General features: G+C 44.5%; 1 protein-coding gene across 1 annotated transcript; it reads left to right on the top strand.

Annotated features, from left to right (window-relative positions):
* The first annotated feature begins 941 nt into the window (after nucleotides 1-941).
* On the top strand, nucleotides 942-18082 carry HDHD2 (haloacid dehalogenase like hydrolase domain containing 2). Its single transcript, XM_081945601.1, has 7 exons — nucleotides 942-1149; nucleotides 3551-3652; nucleotides 5271-5479; nucleotides 11654-11738; nucleotides 12323-12539; nucleotides 14932-14995; nucleotides 17293-18082. The coding sequence occupies exons 2-7, from the start codon at nucleotides 3552-3554 to the stop codon at nucleotides 17394-17396; spliced, it is 780 nt and encodes a 259-aa protein (XP_081801727.1). The 5' UTR covers nucleotides 942-1149; nucleotide 3551; the 3' UTR covers nucleotides 17397-18082.
* The last annotated feature ends 211 nt before the right edge of the window (nucleotides 18083-18293 follow it).

Below are 18293 nucleotides of genomic sequence, written 5' to 3'. Positions count from 1 at the left end.
TCAAATGTATATAAAAGATGTAATGATTTGGATGAGGGAATAAATGGGGAACTCATCAAATTTGCAGATGACACCAAGCTGGCCGGAATAGCCAACACTCCAGAAGATAGGCTTAAGATACAGAAGGATCTTGACAAACTTGAACATTGGGCACTATCTAATAAAATGAAATTCAATGGTGAAAAGAGTAAGGTTCTACATTTAGACAAGAAAAACGAAATGCACAGGTACAGTATAGGACCAGGGTTTCCTGCCTAGACAGGGGGTTGGACTAGAAGACCTCCAAGAAGACCTCCAAGGTCCCTTCCAACTCTACTATTGTATTATATTGTATTATTGTATTGTAATGTATGGAATTAATGGAGAAAGAAGATATGTAAAAATGTATGTATAGATAAAGATATGTGGGATATATATGCATAGATAAGAGAAACACAATGGATATGTAAAAGATGTAGAAGTGCTGCAAAGATGATATAAATGTATAAATAAAATAAAAAGAGTGTCTATTTGTTCTCTTAAAGAAAGACAGTGGTAATGAATTCCTAGAGTTTGGGAATAGAGCATTGTAAAGTGGAGCTGCTATTCCCTGGTTTGCATCAGAGGTTCCTGTATATCATCTCCTTTGGGATCTAGGGTCCCATAGACAGGTAGAAATTCAACAGAAATGTATCTTTTTACTCTATAGAGAATAGATCACAATCTATCGAATCAATGAGATCAGGTGTTCATCTAACTGCCTGTTCAAAAATGTTAGAGTTGAGCAAAGTACAAAATAAATTTCATCATCTCGATTAAGGGACACATTTATCTGTGCCATTTAGGAAAATTATATCTCGATTGCTGACGAGGAAAAAGAAACGAAACGAAGGACCATGCAGGCAGTTGTTTAGACATTTCTATAAGGTCCTTAAGCGACAGGACCTTCAGTCAAGTCCCAATGACGGGTCATAGAAAGAGAAGAGGCTATCTCGTCCCTCCTGCGTATCGTAATAGTACAGTCCAATCGGTGGCGTCCCCAATGGCAGGGACGGTACCAATGGTATGAAAGAGGGGGAAGTGTCGTCTCCAGTCTCCTTATGGTCTCACGAAGGGCTCCTTCTGCAGGGATTTTCTGAGCAGCAAAAAGGGACTGTCGGGGGTGTCGAGGTACGGAAGGAAGGAGCGCTGTGAACGATTTCCCTTCCCCTTGTGACATTGGCAAGGAGCGGGGCTGCTCAATGGGGGAGGCGTGTGTGTAGCAAGGCTGAATGGGGGTAATGATGAAGTTGCTAAAACAATAAGACCAGATAATGCAACAGTGGGGAGGGTGCCTGTTGTGCCTCTGCATGCATCTCTGATCTTGCCACAGCTCCTTCCAAACCTTTTTTTTTGGGGGGGGGGGGGAAGCAGGCTCATTTCTGCCTCCTGCATCGATTACTGAATGGGGGTAGCTTCTAATGCCCAAAGGAAGCACCACCTGCCACTCCCACCATGGTCTCTGCATGAGTCCCTGTTCTGGCTTTGCATTCCACCAGTTTTGCCTGCATCCCTCCTTCCTGGAGCTGCCCACCACAAAAGGGAACATCCTGCTACTTCCATATAACCTTGTTTGTCAATACTTTTAAGATGCATGGATTCTGGGAATTGAAGTCCACACATCTCCCAATAAAAAGTGGTATCTTGGTGATAAGTGGTAAGGGCGTAGGTGGCGCAGTGGTTAGAGTGCAGTACTGCAGGCTACTTCTGCTGATCACCGGCTGCCAGCAGTTTGGCAGTTAGAATCTCACCAGGGTCAAGGTTGACTCAGCCTTCCATCCTTCCGAGGTGGGTAAAATGAGGACCCAGATGGTTGGGGGCAATAGGCTGACTCTGTCTGTGCTATTGCTATCTTAAATTGCTGTTGAATCGTGTAACAGGGTTACAATTGGAACGGCTTGTTTCTATTGTAGCAAGAGAGTTTATAAAGTATATGAGTTCAGCTTGGCAATTATCCTCTGAAACCAAAGCCGGACATGATGTCAGTTTCCAGATTTTTGTTTTGTGTGTAACTTTTTCGGTTTTTTTTTTTTAAAAAACAGTTGGTTTTTTGTTTTTGTTTTGGGGGATTGGAGGGATTGGAGGAGAAGGTTCTGATTGATCAATTGTTGATATATTTTTATATGTTGATCTCTTCTTTTGAGAGGGCTCATCTACTTAGCAGGCAAATGTCCCAAAGATGTTTTTTTTCCAGGACAAACATAACCAGTGTCTCTTTTCCCTTATACCAGGGATGTCCAAACTTGGGAACTTTAAGACTTGTGGACTTCAACTCCCAGAATTCCCCAGCCAGCATAGCTGGCTGGGGAATTCTGGAAGTTGAAGTCCACAAGTCTTAAAGTTCCCAAGTTTGGACACCCCTGCCTTAAACCATCAGGCAGATGGTAAAGCTGGACAAACAGGTTTAAAAACAGCTTCTCCCCATGGGCTGTCAGACTCCTAAACACAATCACAATCACTCCATGTACACAGGGAAACGTAGGACTAGCTTTTCCCCCCACCCCAATTACTTATATAAGGATTATTCTCTATACCCATCATGGCAAACCTATGGCATGCATGCCCAAAGTGGCACATGGAGCCATGGCGCCTGGCACAGAGCATCACCCATTCCTCTTCTAGGTTTCTCATGCATATGCGCGCATAACAATGCACAGTGCTGCAGTGCCGGAAACTGGAAGAGCTGGTTTTCCGTTTTCTGGTGTGAGCATGCACGCCAGAAACCCAAAGACTAGCTGACTGATGCGCATGTGCGTGCTGGAAACCAGAACTTCACTTTTTTGTACACACATGCCCCCTGGGCAGCTTCTCTTCTATGTTGCGCCCCAGACGAGTGCGCATGCATGTGTGTGCACTCCCTTTTGGGCACTCTGTAAACCGCTTAAAGCACGGTGAAGCGGTATATAAATCTAAGTGCTATTGCTATTGCTACTACCCCAACTGAACCCAAAATTCATGTTGCTAAGCAAGACATTCGTGAAGTGAGTTTAGTCTCATTTTGCGGCTTTGCTCACCGCAGCTGATAAGGGAATCATTTTCGGTTGTTAGGCTAGCAACACGGTCGTTAAGTGAATCTGGCCTTCCCCATGGATTCTGCTTGTCAGAAGGTTGCAAAAAGGGGTCACATGACAGACACCCACCCACCCTGGCGGGACATTGTGACCGTCATAAATATGTGTCAGTTGCCAAGTGACTGAATTTTGATCACGGGGATGCTGCAATGATTGTTAAGTATGAAAAAAAAAACATCCTAGCTCACTTTTTACAATGCTGTTGTAACTATTCATGATGTCGTGTATTTTCAGTTATGGATTGCACCAGTAGAGGCTAAACCAATTTCATTGTATACATGATCTACACTGACAATAAAAGCTACTATTATCACCTGGATGTCTGAGAATCTCCCTAGACATTTAGCAGGGAGATGGGTTTCCCCCCGCCCCTCCTGCTTGTTTTAATCGTCTGTTGTTACCTAACCATTTATGCTCTTTTTCTTCTCTTCTACCGCCTCCGTCTTCCCCTCGGCTTGAAGGATGGCAGCTCGGCGTGTGATAAAAGCGGTCTTGGTGGATCTCAGTGGTACCCTTCATATAGAAGACTCAGCTGTGCCAGGAGCCCAGGAAGCTCTTAAAAAGCAAGTTATGTCTTCCAAGTCCCATTGAAGGATGGGTGGGAAAGTGACAAATTTTGCAAATTACATTTCTTAGCGAAGAAGATGCTTTTGCAGGCAGGGGTATCCTCTCCCCCGCCCCGCCCCGCGTTCGTATAGTTGCATCTGAAAATCCAAAAATCAGGGTTCCAAATAGCATCCAAAAGTAAATCAGAGTCCGAGGCAAAGTATTGCTCAAAGTTCCAATTTATTAAGAGAGCCATGTTGGTACATCTGGGAAAACCCTAATCTGAAAGCTTCCCAGTTTCCCCCACCCAGTTGAAAGTTCAAGATCTTGCCCCCACACCCACAAGTCCATCACATGGTCCAATCTTCCACTGCCATGCTGGCAGTTCCACCGCCATGCTGGCAGTTCCACCCATCCAGTTCCGGTCAGGTGCAGAGGTACAAAGACAAAGGATGACCTTGGCTTTCTACAAAGAATTTTGTTTTGACTACATAGCATCTAACTCCATACAATCCCTCCTTCCATTTTCCCACAATAGAAAATGCATAGTAGAATAATAGAAAGTGTGGCAGGCCAAAGATCCAAAAGAAAAGATGGCTACAGTCCTGGCAGTCCTCTTGTATCAAAAGCAACCAATATTTAAGACTCCTGTTTATTTAGTTATTCATTATTTTATTTATTTGTCAATTTAGATACTACCCATCTCACTCACAGAATGGCTGTGGAAGGTGTCCAATTAAAAACTAAAAGCCATATAAAAATGCAGTACATCAATAAAAGAGCCAGTAAAAAAACAGAATAAAATATTCTGTTATTAGAATAAAATTAAAAGTTAAAGGGCAGAGGGAGGGCTGCTAAGGCATCAACCACCTCCAGGGTTGAATACTGGTAGGGCAGGAGTGTCAAACTCAAAGCCCGGGGATCAGATCTGGCCTGCGGGGCTATCCTGGAAACAGCAAAGGACCAGCCTGCCATGCTTCTGCCAGTGAAAATGGGTGTCAGAGTTCCAAATAGCATCCAAAAGTAAATCAGAGTCCAAGGCAAAGTATTGCTTAAAGTTCCAATTTATTAAGAGAGCCATCTGAGCCATTGGCACATCTGGGAAAACCCGAATCTGAAAGCTTCCCAGTTTTCCCCACGCAGTTGAAAGTTCAAGATCTTGCCCACAAGTCCATCACATGGTCCAATTTCCCACTGCCATGCTGGCAGCTTCCACCCATCCAGTTCTGGTCAGGTGCAGAGGTGCAAAGATAAAGGATGACCTTGGTTTTCTAGATAGAATTTTGTTATGGCTACATAGCATCTAACTCCGTACAATCCCCCCTCCCATTTTCCCCCAATAGAAAATACATAGTAGAATAATAGAAAGTGTGGCAGGCCAAAGATCCAACAGAAAAGATGGCCACAGGTCTGACAATGGGCTCCCGAGCTCCATTTTCGGCTGCCACAGCTTTCTGCAATCCTCTGCTAGTGAAAACACAGCTCGGGAGGGCTGCACGCAACAAACGTCTAACTTAGCAACATAAAGTTTGGGCTCAATTGTGGTTGTACGTCGAGGACTACCTGCGGCAGGATTGCAGACAAAAATACTTCTGTGATCAAAACGCCATCCGCTTCTCTGTTTCTCCCGGCCAGGTTGCGCTCTGCTCCCGTGGCCATCCGATTTGTGACGAACACGACAAAGGAGTGCAAGCAAGACTTGCTGGAGAGGCTGAAGCAACTTGACTTTGACATTAAGGAAGATGAGATCTTCACGTCTCTGACGGCGGCCCGAAATTTGTTGGAGCAGAAAAAGGTCCGGCCTTTGTTGATGGTGGAGAAAAATGCTTTGCATGATTTTACAGGTATTCTAATACAACCCTCCTGGCATGAATGTAGAATTATATCTACGCACACAGACAAAGGATGTATGAATGGTTTAACCATTGCCGTACGATAATGGGACTTGTTTAAGGCCGTAGGCTGGTAGCCAGGAGACTGTGAGTTCTGGTCCTGTCTTGGATTCGAGACCAGCTGGGTGTTGTGGCAAGCCAGTTATCGTAGGAAAATCCCAATAGGAAACAAAGGCAACAACACAAGCAACAATTCTTACTTTAAGATCAGAGGTTTATTGCTTCTAATAATTTGGAACATTAGAAATGAATAGATATAAAAGATATAATAGCAGTAATACACTGCATTAACATATTAATGCAGAGGGCCAATGAGAAATAGCAAGTCCTACAAGGACTGCTGTAAATCAAAGAGCTGTGAGCTGATCTTGAAGCCCGTCCTTTATACCAGGGGTGTCCAAACTTGGGAACTTTAAGACTTGTGGACTTCAACTCCCAGAATTCCCCAGCCAGCATAGCTGGCTGGGGAATTCTGGAAGTTGAAGTCCACAAGTCTTAAAGTTCCCAAGTTTGGACACCCCTGCTTTATACTGTTCTTCTAACCACATACTTGCTTCACAACCTCATTAACTCTCACTTTCGGTGAACACCTGTGTACATTACTTTCAATTCCTCATTTCCAACAGTTTCATTCTTCCTGTTTTAAACAAATCCATACAAGTGCATATTTTTTTAAAGAAGCATATTTCACAGTTAGTAACGGTTCAGCAGGATTACAAATATTTCTGGTAAATTTTGAAATCATCCTAGCTGAAAACTTTGGATCATATCTCTTTCTTCTGGGGCCTTCTATTATCCATAGGACTTATTGAATCTAATAGATCAATAGGCTATATTTCTTGATTCTCACACAGTGGCCAGCAGAGCTGGCAGCTGATTCGGACAGTGAGGTAGTTGGGGAGGAACATGGGCAAGTCCTGGAGTCTGGGGAAGGCTCTGATGAGGGCTCTGCGTTGGAGGCAGAGAGAGGGCAGAGCAGTATGACAGTTATCAGCTGCCTTTTGAGTCGGACATCAGCGAGGCAGAAGAACAGCTGGAGCCTGTTCCCAGTGTGCGCATGCGCAGAGTTGGCAGGAGAAAGGAACAGCTAAAGAACAGGGGTCGATTTGGGAGTAAGCCCACAGGTAGAAGATGAATGGCCCCTCCCAGAGGGAATAAAAAAGGAGTGACAGGGGAGTGGAGTTTGCAGGAGACAATTAGTTCATTCCTGCATTCTTGCCAAGTATTGCGGCATCTGAAAGATATCAGCCTGGCCACTCTCCAAGCCTGATAAAGGTCGGTAATTGTGAACTATCTTGAAAGACTCTGGGAGAGGAAAGACTTTGCTGGAGAGGGATTCACTGTCAATTAAATAAAAGGGGTTTATCGGGACGGGGACTCGGCTTCATGCTGCTGGGGAAGCCTAGGTCAGAACACTGGTGCCAGGTGCCAGCAACCAACTTTTGCAACAGTCATAAGGGTGAAAAACGGTCGTAAGCCACTTTTTTCAGTGCCGTAACTTGTGAGTTGAGGAGTGCAGATCGTCCTCGACTTACAACCATTCGTTTAGTGACTGTTCAAAGTCACAATGGCACTGAAAAATGTGACTTGGGACCGCTTTTCACAGTTACGGCCTTTGCAGCATCCCCATGATCATGTGATCAAAATTCAGGTGGCTGACAACTTATTCATATTTATGACCGTCGCTGTGTCCCAGGGTCATCCCCTTCCTTCCCACAAGCAAAATCAATGGAGAACCCAGTTTCACTTAGCAACCTTACATTTAACTTATCAACTGCTGAGATTCACTTAACAACTGCGGCAAGGAAGATCATCCGATGGGGCACAACTCACTTAACAAATGTCTCACTTAAGGACAGAAATGTTGGGGCTCAATTATTATTATTTACTTTATTGTCATTGTAGGTATGTACACAGTTTACACATACAACGGAATTCATATAACACCCAGAGACCAGGCCCAGCACACATAACAATCCCCAAACACCCACCCACCCAACCAAAAACTCCCCGCCCCTAAACCACGCAAACATCCACACAACAGACCAAGCAGTGCTGTCCAATAGCTCACTGATGGTGGCCCTTTAATTCATTGTTGAGTGCAATTATAGCTCTGGGACAAAAGCCATTCAGAAGACGTGTGGTCCGAGTTTTAATTGTTCTGTATCTTCTGCCAGAAGGCAACCGTCTAAAAAGATTGTAAGCAGAATGGGAAGAGTTTCTGAGAATGTTATGCAACTTCCTCAAACAGGGAGATGCGAAAATGTCATCCAGGGCTGGTAGCTGGAGCCCGGTGATATTCTGGGCAGTTTTAATGATTCTCTGTAGAGCTTTTTTGTCCGCTGCGGAGCTGCTCCCATACCATGCAAGAATGCCGTATGTCAGGACACTCTCAATGGTGCTGCGATAGTAGGACAGAAGTAGATGCTGAGATAGATTTATCTTCCAATTGTGGTCGTAAGTCCCGGCATTTCAATGCTGAGACGGTTGTTGTGATTTAGGGAAAAAAACCTTAAGAAGTTTTTATTGGCTGCTGTTTTGGCTCCAGTTCCATGATGGTTCATTCAGTTGACTTTGGTTTCACACATGGGTGGGCTTCAAAAATTTTAGCAAGGGGTTCTCTGCCTGCTTGCTGGGGGGGGGGGGCATGGCCATGGTGGGCGTTGTCAGGGGAAATATTTCACCCTGAACTAATGAGGCTTAGACCGTGGCTTTTCCAAACAGGCATATTCTTCAAGAAGTGAAAAATAAATAAAACCCGAAAATATGTTCTAATTAAAAACAAGCTTTAATACAAAAATAAGAAAATAGAAAGAAAACAAATCTATCTAATTGTTACATTTTGGCAGAAGCAGTTTGTCTCCCAGCTTCCTGGCAGACGGACAAAGATCAAAAGGAAAGAAGTCTCTGGAATGTGTGATGTATATAAACATGTTAAGCACGCGCAATAAATCATTGCTGATAAAGGCTTATGACCTGCGCAGTAATTCTTTCAGTTCAGTTCGGCTAGCAAGCAAATTAACGCAATGACAGGCGTGGCCTAATCGGCCTCCTGCACTACTGTGGATGTCAGGGGAAAAAACACCCTGGAGAAAAATGAGGTTTATGGACCGGGCTGATTCCCAGCAGCATATCATTAAGATGTTAAGAAAAGAAATAAAAGTCTTTGAAAAGTATATTCTAATTAATAAACAAACTTTAATACGGAAATAATAAAAGTAAATAAAACAGAAGTTAACTAATTGTTACATTTTGATAATAAAAGTTCCGTCTGCCAGCTTTTCTTGGCAGGCGGACAAAGAACAAAAAAAAAAAGCTCTGGAATGTGCGAAGACATGTGCAATAAATCACTTTCAGATAAGAACATGACCTGCGCAATAAATCTTTCTCAGTTTAACTCTTCAGTGTCAGTTTCAGTCAGTTCATGTCTAGCAAACTTTTTAACATCGTGACAGTGGAGGAGTGTGTGTTTGCCCTCCCCAGGTTCCAGAGGTTTTCCTCGAGCCTCCGGGAGGGTGAAATCGGCCTCCCCAGGCTCCAGAGGTCCTCTGGAGGATGGAAACGAGGGCTTCCAGAACTTCTGGGAGGCCTGTTTTTTGCACCTCCCTAAGCCTCCATGCGCTCCCTGCACTTACCTGTATCCAAAATGGACCACATGGGGACTCCTGGAGGGGGGCAGCCTGGAGTGGGATTTGGGGGTTCTCCGAACTGTACAGAATCTTAGCTAGAGGTTCTCCCCAACCCCTGCAAAGCCCCCAGCAGCCCACCTGTGATTTCACTCCAGAGTTGTGTATCTTGTTAGGTATTTTTCTTCCAGTTTTGGCATATGTGGGACAAGCTAACTTTGCCTCCCGTCCCATCTGGCCCTGATCAGTTTACTACATGAAACATCTTAATGTCAGGGAGATTTAAAAGTTTAGTTAAATCAGATTGCGTTTCCTGTCTTTAGATCAATTCTGTGTCAAATCCCATTGGGGGCGTGGCTCTTCCTTCTCTTCACCTAAAATGCTTTATATGCATTTTTGTGTGTGTCCGGTAGTTTTAAGTACGATGAAAGATGTTTAAGCCCCTGTTAGTAACTACTATGGAATTATTCTTGGATAATCTTCGTTTAAGATAGCTTGCAGCTAGATGAACATAATCCATTCTTTGCTTAATGGAGCCAGATGCTGCCAGGGAGTGTTGCAAAGTAAGTCAAGTAAATGCATAAAATCCACATTGAAGTCTCTCTCATTGCTGCGCTTCCATTTTTGCCTTTCCTAAGGATGCCTTCTCTTTCAAAGAATATCCTGGGCCTAGAATTGCCCCACAAGTTTCACTAAATTCCGCTGTGGGTCACGTACTTCCTCATGGACTACAGGATGGGGCTTAACCCTCCTATTGTCAGCTCCGGACGGCTTGCATTGATGGGTGAGTAGGACACCCATTCTCATTATTACAGTTTACTCCAGCTGAGTCCAATGCTGGAACCTCCAGCTGGACTTGCTCTAGGAGGCACCAGGAGTTTAGCTTGACTTAAGGCAGTGGTTCTCAACTTTTCCAATGCTGCGACCCTTTAATACAGTTCCTCATGTGACCCCCCAACCCTAAAATTGGTGTATTGGTTCCTAAGACCATCGAAAATATGTGTTTTCCGATGGTCTTAGGTGACCCCTGTGAAAGGGTCGTTTAACCCCCAAAGGGGTCCCGACCCACAGGTTGAGAACCACTGACTTAAGGAATGCTTTGTCTTTTTCTGCAACAAAGACGATTAGGGGACTGGAGGCTAGAACATATGCAGAGCGGTTGCAGGAACTGGGTATGTCTAGTTTGATGAAAAGAAGGACTAGGGGAGACATGATAGCAGTGTTCCAATGTCTCAGGGGTTGCCACAAAGAAGAGGGAGTCATGCTATTTTCCAAGGCACCTGAGGGTAGAACAAGAAGCAATGGGTGGAAACTAATCAAGGAGAGAAGCAACTTAGAACTAAGGAGAAATTTCCTAACAGTGAGAACAATTAATCAGTGGAACAGAAGTTGCCTCCAGAAGTTGTTCCAACACTGGAAGTTTTTAAGAAGAGATTGGACAACTGTTTGTCTGAAATGGTACAAGGTTTCCTCCGTAAGCAGGGGGTTGGACTAGAAGACCTTCAGGGTCCGTTCCAACTCTGTTATTCTATTCTATTCCATTCTATTCTAACCTTTGCCCACTTCTCAGATGCTGACAAATATGCTGTATCTCCATGCAGGTTCGTAGTCTGCTGGAATTGTGCATTTATTGGATTTTTTAAAAATCCAACCTTCGTTGCTTAATTTAATAACTCAAGGCAGTGAACATGCCTAATATTCTTTCCTCCTCCTCCTATTTTCCCTACAGCAACAATCCTGTGAGGTGGGATGAGCTGAGAGAGAGTGATTGGCCTAAAGTCACCCAGCCAGCTTTTGTGCTTAAGGCGGGACTAGAACTCATAGTCTCCTGCTGATTGGGCCAAAATCACCCATCCAGCTTTCATGCCTAAGGCGGGACTAGAAGTCACAGTCTCCTGCTGATTGGCCCAGAGTCACTCAGCCAACTTTTGTGCTTAACATAGGACTAGAACTCACAGCCTCCTGGTGATTGGCCAAAGTCACCCATCCAGCTTTCATGCCTGAAATAGGACTAGAACTCAGAGTCTCCTGCTTGTTGGCCCAAAGTCACTCAGCCAACTTTTGTGCTTAAGGCAGGACTAGAACTCACAGTCTCCTGCTGATTGGCCCAAAGTCAACTTTCATGCTTAAAGCAGGACTAGAACTCACAGTCTCCTGGTGATTGGCCAAAAGTCACCCAGCCAGCTTTCATGCCTGAAACGGGACTAGAGTCACCCAGCCAGCTTTCATGCCTGAAACAGGACTAGAACTCACGGTCTCTGGTGATTGGCCCAAAGTCACTCATCCAGCTTTCATGCCTAAGGCAGGACTAGAACTCACAGTCTCCTGCTGATTGGCCCAAAGTCAACTTTCATGCTTAAAGCAGGACTAGAACTCACAGTCTCTGGGTGATTGGCATAAAGTCACCCAGCTGGCTTTTATTTGTCTATGGTGGGACTAGAAGTCACAATCTTGGACTTGGGTAGGACCTGTTTTAACAGATGTTGACCATTTCCTCTAGGCCTAGACACAAGCGACCCAAATGCTGTCGTGATTGGGTTGGCTCCTGACCAGTTCAACTATCAAACTATGAACAGAGCTTTCAGGTAAGCAGGAACCTGCTGCTGTGGCCTGGAGGTGGAGCTCTCCCTTCACAATCAGGAGGTTGTGAGTTCGATCCTAGGTAGAGACAGTTCTAGGGTCTCCCTCTTGGGCGGGGGGTTGGACTAGATGACCTGCAAGGTCCCTTCCAACTCTTGTTATTGATGATGGAAGTCTCAGAGACTCCTTGCCAAGTATTTTCTTGTACAGCAGTTGCGTTTGAAAGATACCGGCCTGGCAGCCCCCCCAGCCTGATAAGGTCTGTGGTTGTAAATTCACCCTTGAAAGACCGTTCGCCGGGACTTTGCTGGATGTGAATGAGAGGAATCCACATTAGCTTAATAAAAAGGGGTTTTGTTGGCAGAAGGAGTCTGCTTTGCAATTTTGGGAAGCCTAGGTCAGAATACGTCTAGGCCTCCTTCGGTTACATTACAGCAGGGGTGTCCAAACTTGGGAACTTTAAGACTTGTGGACTTCAACTCCCAGAATTCCCCAGCTGGGGAATTCTGGGAGTTGAAGTCCACAAGTCTTAAAGTTCCCAAGTTTGGACACCCCTGCACTACAGCTTTTGTCTCCTTCTTCTTCCAAGGTTGGTGCTGGACGGGGCTCCCCTCATAGCTATTCACAAGGCCAGGTATTACAAGAAGAAGGATGGCCTTGCCCTCGGCCCCGGGCCCTTTGTGACAGGGCTGGAGTACGCCACTGACCAGAAGGCCACAGTAGTAGGAAAGCCAGAACAGACATTTTTCCTGGAGGCCTTGCGTGGCACCAACTGTGGACCTGAGGAAGCCATCATGATTGGTGATGTGAGTCCCTGGATCCTTGCTCGCTTGGTTTATTTAGATATTGATTGGATTTTTATAGCTGCCCTTCTAAGTAAACGACCTGGGCCGTTTACAATTCAAAATACTTTATTTTATTTATTGTTAGTTAAGTTAAGTTTACTTTATTGTCATTGCCCATTGTACAACAAAATTAAATGCCCTCTTCAGTGTACAATATAACTATAAAAACACAAACACACATCCTTCACATGCTATATAAATTGAAATTGAAAACCCGATATTGCATTAATATTGCACTACACCATAGAATTCAATACAGTTTACTGCCCTGGAATAGAAGCTGTTCTTCAACCTATTTGTCCTTGTTTTTAATTGTCCTGTACCGGCTGCCGGATGGTAATAGTTCAAAAAAAAAAGGGTGCCCAGGATGAGATGGATCTTTAAGAATGTTTTGAACTTTCTTAAGGCAGCGGGAGCTGTAAAGCTCTTTCAAAGAGGGCAAGCCATGATCCTCTGGGCAATGGCATTAACCCCCTGGAGCGCTGTCCTATCTACTGCTGTGCTGTTGGCAAACCAGACACAGGTGGAGTAAGTTAAAATACTCTCTATGGTGCAGCGGTAGAAGGTCACCAGCAGTTTTTCATTCAGTTGCTGTTTCCTGAGAAGTCTCGGGTAGCATCATCTCTGTTCGGCCCTTTTGACCAGGACTGCAATGTGAGCTCCCCAGGTGAGGTCCTCTTTTATGATAACACCCAGAAACTTAAAACTGGCCATTTGCTCCACTCGATCTCCATTGATAAGCAATGGGCTGGATGTTTGATCTGTTCCTTCTGTAGTCCACTATAAGCTCCTTGGTCTAATTGGTGTTAAGGACCAAGTTATTGTCTTCACACTACGAAAGCAACCGGTCCACCTGACCTGTATATTATTATACACAGACATCTTAAAACATTTAAGAGCTGTTCATTTTTTATGGACCTAGTTATCTGCAGGATCGCATCCTACCACACACGTCCCTGCGACCTATCCGCTCACACAGGGAGGGGCTCCTCCTGGTGCCGTCTGCTAGGCAATGCCAGCGGGCGACACCTAGGAGTAGATCCTTCTCTGTGATGGGCCCAACCCTCTGGAATGACCTCCCCCCAGACATTCGAACTACCACCGACCTCCGTTCCTTCCGGCAAAAGTTAAAGACTCACCTATTTCAATCAGCTGGCCTGGCACTTTCTTAGTTTTACCTCCCGGGATTTATTTATTTTAATTGGGTTTGGGGTTTTATAGGCTTTTAACGTATTATATTTATTATTCTATTACAGTCTCACAACCTCCTTCACCAGTATTAATTTAATTGTTTATGTATGTATTTTACAACGTATTTTAGTGACTGTACACCGCCCCGAGTCCTCTCCGGGAGAGGGGGCGGTCTATAAGTGTGAATAATATTAAATATATTATTATATTTATCTGGTAATGTGTAATGTACCAAAAGTCCTCGTTCAAAAGGCAACTCATGGACTTCTTTGTTTTTCCTTGAAGAGGTTTCGCTTCTCATCCAAGAAGCTTCGGAAAGATTGAACCTGAAGCAGCTTCTTGGATGAGAAGCGAAACCTCTTCAAGAAAAAACACAGAAAAGTTCAGTTGCCTTTCGAAAAAGCACCTGTGGAAAAACCATAATCTGGATGACAGAGAATCTCCATAGAGAATGTGTAAGAGAGGGAATTGAAGTACATAAATTTAAGAATCAGTGTAACCATTTAGCTTCTGCGAACTGTTATGCAATCGGATTTACCGTATTTTTCAGAGTATAAGACGCATCAAGATTTTGAAGAGGAAAATTTAAAAAAAAGTTTTTACACTGCAGACATCCCAAAACTGGGATTTTTGCGAAAAACGGGCCTGTTTTTTTGTCAAAAAATGGCATGAATAGCCTTTAGGGGGCTTATAGAGTGCTCCTGGGGGCTGGGGGGGGGGCAAAAGTGAGCAAAAAATGGGCCGTGTTTTGCTCATTTTTGCCCTCCCCAGCCCCCAGGAGGTCTCTGAAAGCCTCCTAAAAGCTATGCACAGCCATTTCAGTGAAGCGGCAAGGTTTCGGGAGGCAAAAAATGCTGTATTCAGTGTATAAGACGCACCCAGATTTTCAGCCTCTTTTTTGAAGGAAAAAGGTGCCTCTTATACTCTGAAAAATATGGTAACTGGTTTAGAGAGTCTAATTTAGATTCCTATACAGCAGGAGTTCAAACTCTTAAGTTGTGGAACAATTGCTTTACCACTTCAATGCAGAATAGGAAAAATAGCACATGGCAAGGATTATTATGAAAATAGAGTTCAGTAAAAACACATCCCTATTTTTTAAGTGCTTTTACAACCCGTTTCCGAGTTGCAGATTTATTTGCATTTCTCTTGCATTTTGCAGGACTGCAGGGACGACGTCGGGGGTGCCCAGAGTGCTGGCATGCTGGGAATACTGGTGAAGACTGGTAGGTAGTGATGCCTGGGCACTAAAAGAACTACACTTTAGTCTAGGCCAGAGGTGTCCAAACTTGGGAACTTTAAGACTTGTGGACTTCAACTCTCAGAATTCCCCAGCCAGCCATGCTGGCTGGGGAATTCTGGAAGTTGAAGTCCACAAGTCTTAAAGTTCCCAACTTTGGACACCCCTGATCTAGGCTGATGTTTATTTCTGTTCTGCCTTAACGTAAAAAAAATCCACGCTCAAGGAATTAGAACATTTTCCCTTAGGAAGAAAAAGAGATAAGCAGGAAGGTGCTCAGAGATTTCTCTAGTCATGGATGAATTGCAGGGATGTGATATCCGCGATGGCAAACCTATGGCATGAGCCCTCTCTGCAGGCATGCAAGCCATAACCCAGCTCAGCTCCACCGCACATGTGGGAGACATGCACACATGTGCTGGGGGTGGGGAGTGCAGCCCCCCCCCCTGGCCGATTTTTCTTCCAGGAGGCTGCAGGGAGGCCCAAAACGGGGTAGTTGCATGCGCATGCGCAGGGGGCGAGACTACATGGGGTGACACACACATTGCATTATGAGTGCAATTATGGCTATCGTGCACACACACACACACACACACACACAAACACTTTCGGCACACGACAAAAAGGTTAGTCATCACTGATCTATACCAACCTGTTACTCCTGACTCAATGGAGGCATTGCAACAGAAGGGTCAACACCCATCTTTCATTTAAAGGTTTCCTTTGCAGCTGGCCTCTTCTCTTCCCAAGTGGTCATTTTGTACTTACATTTTTTCAGTATCAGGTGCAAACCGTAAAGTTTTTCATAGTGGTGAAATCGAAATAAATTTTCCTACCAGTTTTGTGGGCGTGGCTTGGTGGGGTCATGTGACTAGGTGGGCGTGGCTATGCAGTCATGTAACGGGGGAATCTAAAAACAGAAAGCCACTTTAACAATGTCCTGCTGGAGCAGGGTTGGACTAGATGACCTCCAGGTCACTTCCAGCCCTGGATTATTCTCTGAAGCTGTGTCTAGTGTCAGGTTTGTAGTCTTTACTTCCTCTCCTTTTCCCTCCCTCTTTCTTTTTCTTTCTTTCCTTCTTTTCTTTCTTTCCTCAGCAATTAACCCCCCCCCCCATTTTTAGCCTACCAAAAACGGACCCCACCCACCCCATGTTTCCGAAAAACCTGTAGTAAAAAGATGCTTTAAAAGTTAAAAGTTCCTAAAAAAGTTCCTAAAAGTGATCTAAAAGTTCCGAAGATCAGCTGTATTTTTTTACTAAAGAAAGTAAACCATACTGGTTTCTGTGAACTAGTAGCATTTTTTACAACCGGATCAGACGAACCGTCTCGAACCGGTCGTATTTCACCCCTGGTTTTTCAGCAAGTACAATCCAGCTGCAGTTGTTTGTGTCAGCTTGCTTACACACATTTGTGGAACAGACATTTTACCTGTAACACCTTTCTGCTGTTCCCCTCTGAGTTAACCTTCTTCTGCAGATCTTTCCCACCTGAACTTAAAGGTAAAGGTTCCCCTCGCACATATGTGCTAGTTATTCCCGATTCTAGTAAACCGTGCTCATCACCATTTCAAAGACGAAGACTCAACGCTGTCCGAAGACATCTCCGTGGTCATGACTAAATGCTGAAGGCGCAGGGAATGCGGTTACCTTCCCACCAAAGGTGGTCCCTATTTTGCCATCTATTGTTTAAGAGGATGAAACCTCAGTTCCTTGGTCCGTAAATAGTAAATAGAAGCACCTATGCCCACCGGATTATATTTATAAAGCTGAATGCACCAGTGAGAACATTGGAAATTTTTGGTGCCAGCACTGATCTCTGGCAAAGTTTGATGCGAATTCGGACCTAATTACAGAACTTATCGTATTTTTCGGAGTATAAGACGCACCAAGATTTTGAAGAGGCAGATAAAATAAAAAGGTTTTGCACTCTGCAGACCTTCCCAAAATGGCCCATTTTTCACGAACAGGCCCGTTTTTTGTCAAAAAAAAAAGGACATGCATGGCCTTTAGGCGGCTTGTAGAGTGCTCCTGGGGGCTGGTGGGCAAAAAAAACGGCCTGTTTTTCGCTCATTTTTGCACTCCCCAGCTCCCAGGAGCACTCTGAAAGCCTCCTAAAGGCTATGCACGGCCATTTTTGCAAAGGGGGCGGGGTTTTGGGAGGCCAAAAATGCTGTATTCAGTGTATATGATGCACCCAGATTTTCAGCCTTTGAGGGGAAAAGGTGCGTCTTATACTTCGAAACATACGGTAGTTTATGTATTTCTGGTTTTGTCATTGCAGGGAAATACCGAGATGCCGACGAAGGCAAAATTAACCCACCGCCTTACTTAACCTGCGAGAGCTTTCCCCATGCTGTGGAACACATCCTTCAGCATCTGCTTTGAAGAAGCACCGCCATTTGTGTGCCAAAAAAAGGAAATGGCCCACAGAGCGTTCGGACTTTCTTGGTGCATTGCCGCTGGATTCTACTCTGTTGGGGACTGTGATGGAATGAATGTTCTCCCTGTAAAAATTGTTTCCCACACCAAAAAAGTTATCCTGTCCAATAGGAGTCTGTGCCCAACCTGCTCCGTTCCAGGCAGAGAGGGGAATTTATCAGGTCGAAAAAGGAAGGAAATAGCGACTCGCCCTTCCATACCGCTCAGAATCGACTTGAAATGCGAGATGCGTGGCAAATAAATTTGACAATAATAATATATATTAGATTGGCACATTGCATTGCCAGTGGAATCGGTCTGTTACTGCATGACCGTCCATCTTCATGGAAAGGAGAAAAAGTGTGCCTAATGCCAAGACCTTGGTAATACAACTACCGTATTTTTCGAAGTATAAGACGCACCTTTTTCCCACCAAAGAGGGTGAAAATCTGGGTGCGTCTTATACACTGAATGCAGCATTTTTGGCCTCCCAAAACCCTGCCCTCTTTGCAAAAATGGCCGTGCATAGCCTTACTTAAGGGGGCTTCTAGAGTGCTCCTGGGGGATGGGGAGGGCAAAGAAGAGCGAAAAAAGAGCTGTTTTTTTGCTCGTCCCCCCTCCCCCCCGCAGCACTCTACAAACCTAAAGGTTTTCCTACCCCTTTTTTTGTTTTACAAAAACAGGCCGTTTTTTGAGGTCTGCAGAGTGCAAACGCTTTTTTTAATTTGCCTCTTCAAAATCTTGGTGTGTCTTATACTCAGAAAAATACGGTAATACCGTTTCCCTGAAAATAAGACCTCCTTGGATAATAAGCCCAATTGGGCTTTTGAGCGCATGCGCTAAAATAATCCCTTCCCTGAAAAT

The sequence above is a fragment of the Natrix helvetica genome (genome assembly GCF_964273705.1).
Source record: "Natrix helvetica genome assembly, chromosome: 2".
Lineage (NCBI taxonomy): Eukaryota > Metazoa > Chordata > Lepidosauria > Squamata > Natricidae > Natrix > Natrix helvetica.
Note: the sequence above shows the minus strand (reverse complement) of the source record. Positions and strands in the feature narration are given on the sequence as shown.

What these genes read in the sequence shown, in the direction of transcription:
- HDHD2 (XM_081945601.1), top strand. Translation starts at nt 3,552, where the DNA reads ATGGCAGCTCGGCGTGTGATAAAAGCGGTCTTGGTGGATCTCAGTGGT. An exon ending in ACTATGAACAGAGCTTTCAG is followed by an intron (nt 11,739 to 12,322) that starts GTAAGCAGGAAC and finishes TCTTCTTCCAAG; the next exon opens with GTTGGTGCTGGACGGGGCTC. An exon ending in GGGAATACTGGTGAAGACTG is followed by an intron (nt 14,996 to 17,292) that starts GTAGGTAGTGAT and finishes TTGTCATTGCAG; the next exon opens with GGAAATACCGAGATGCCGAC.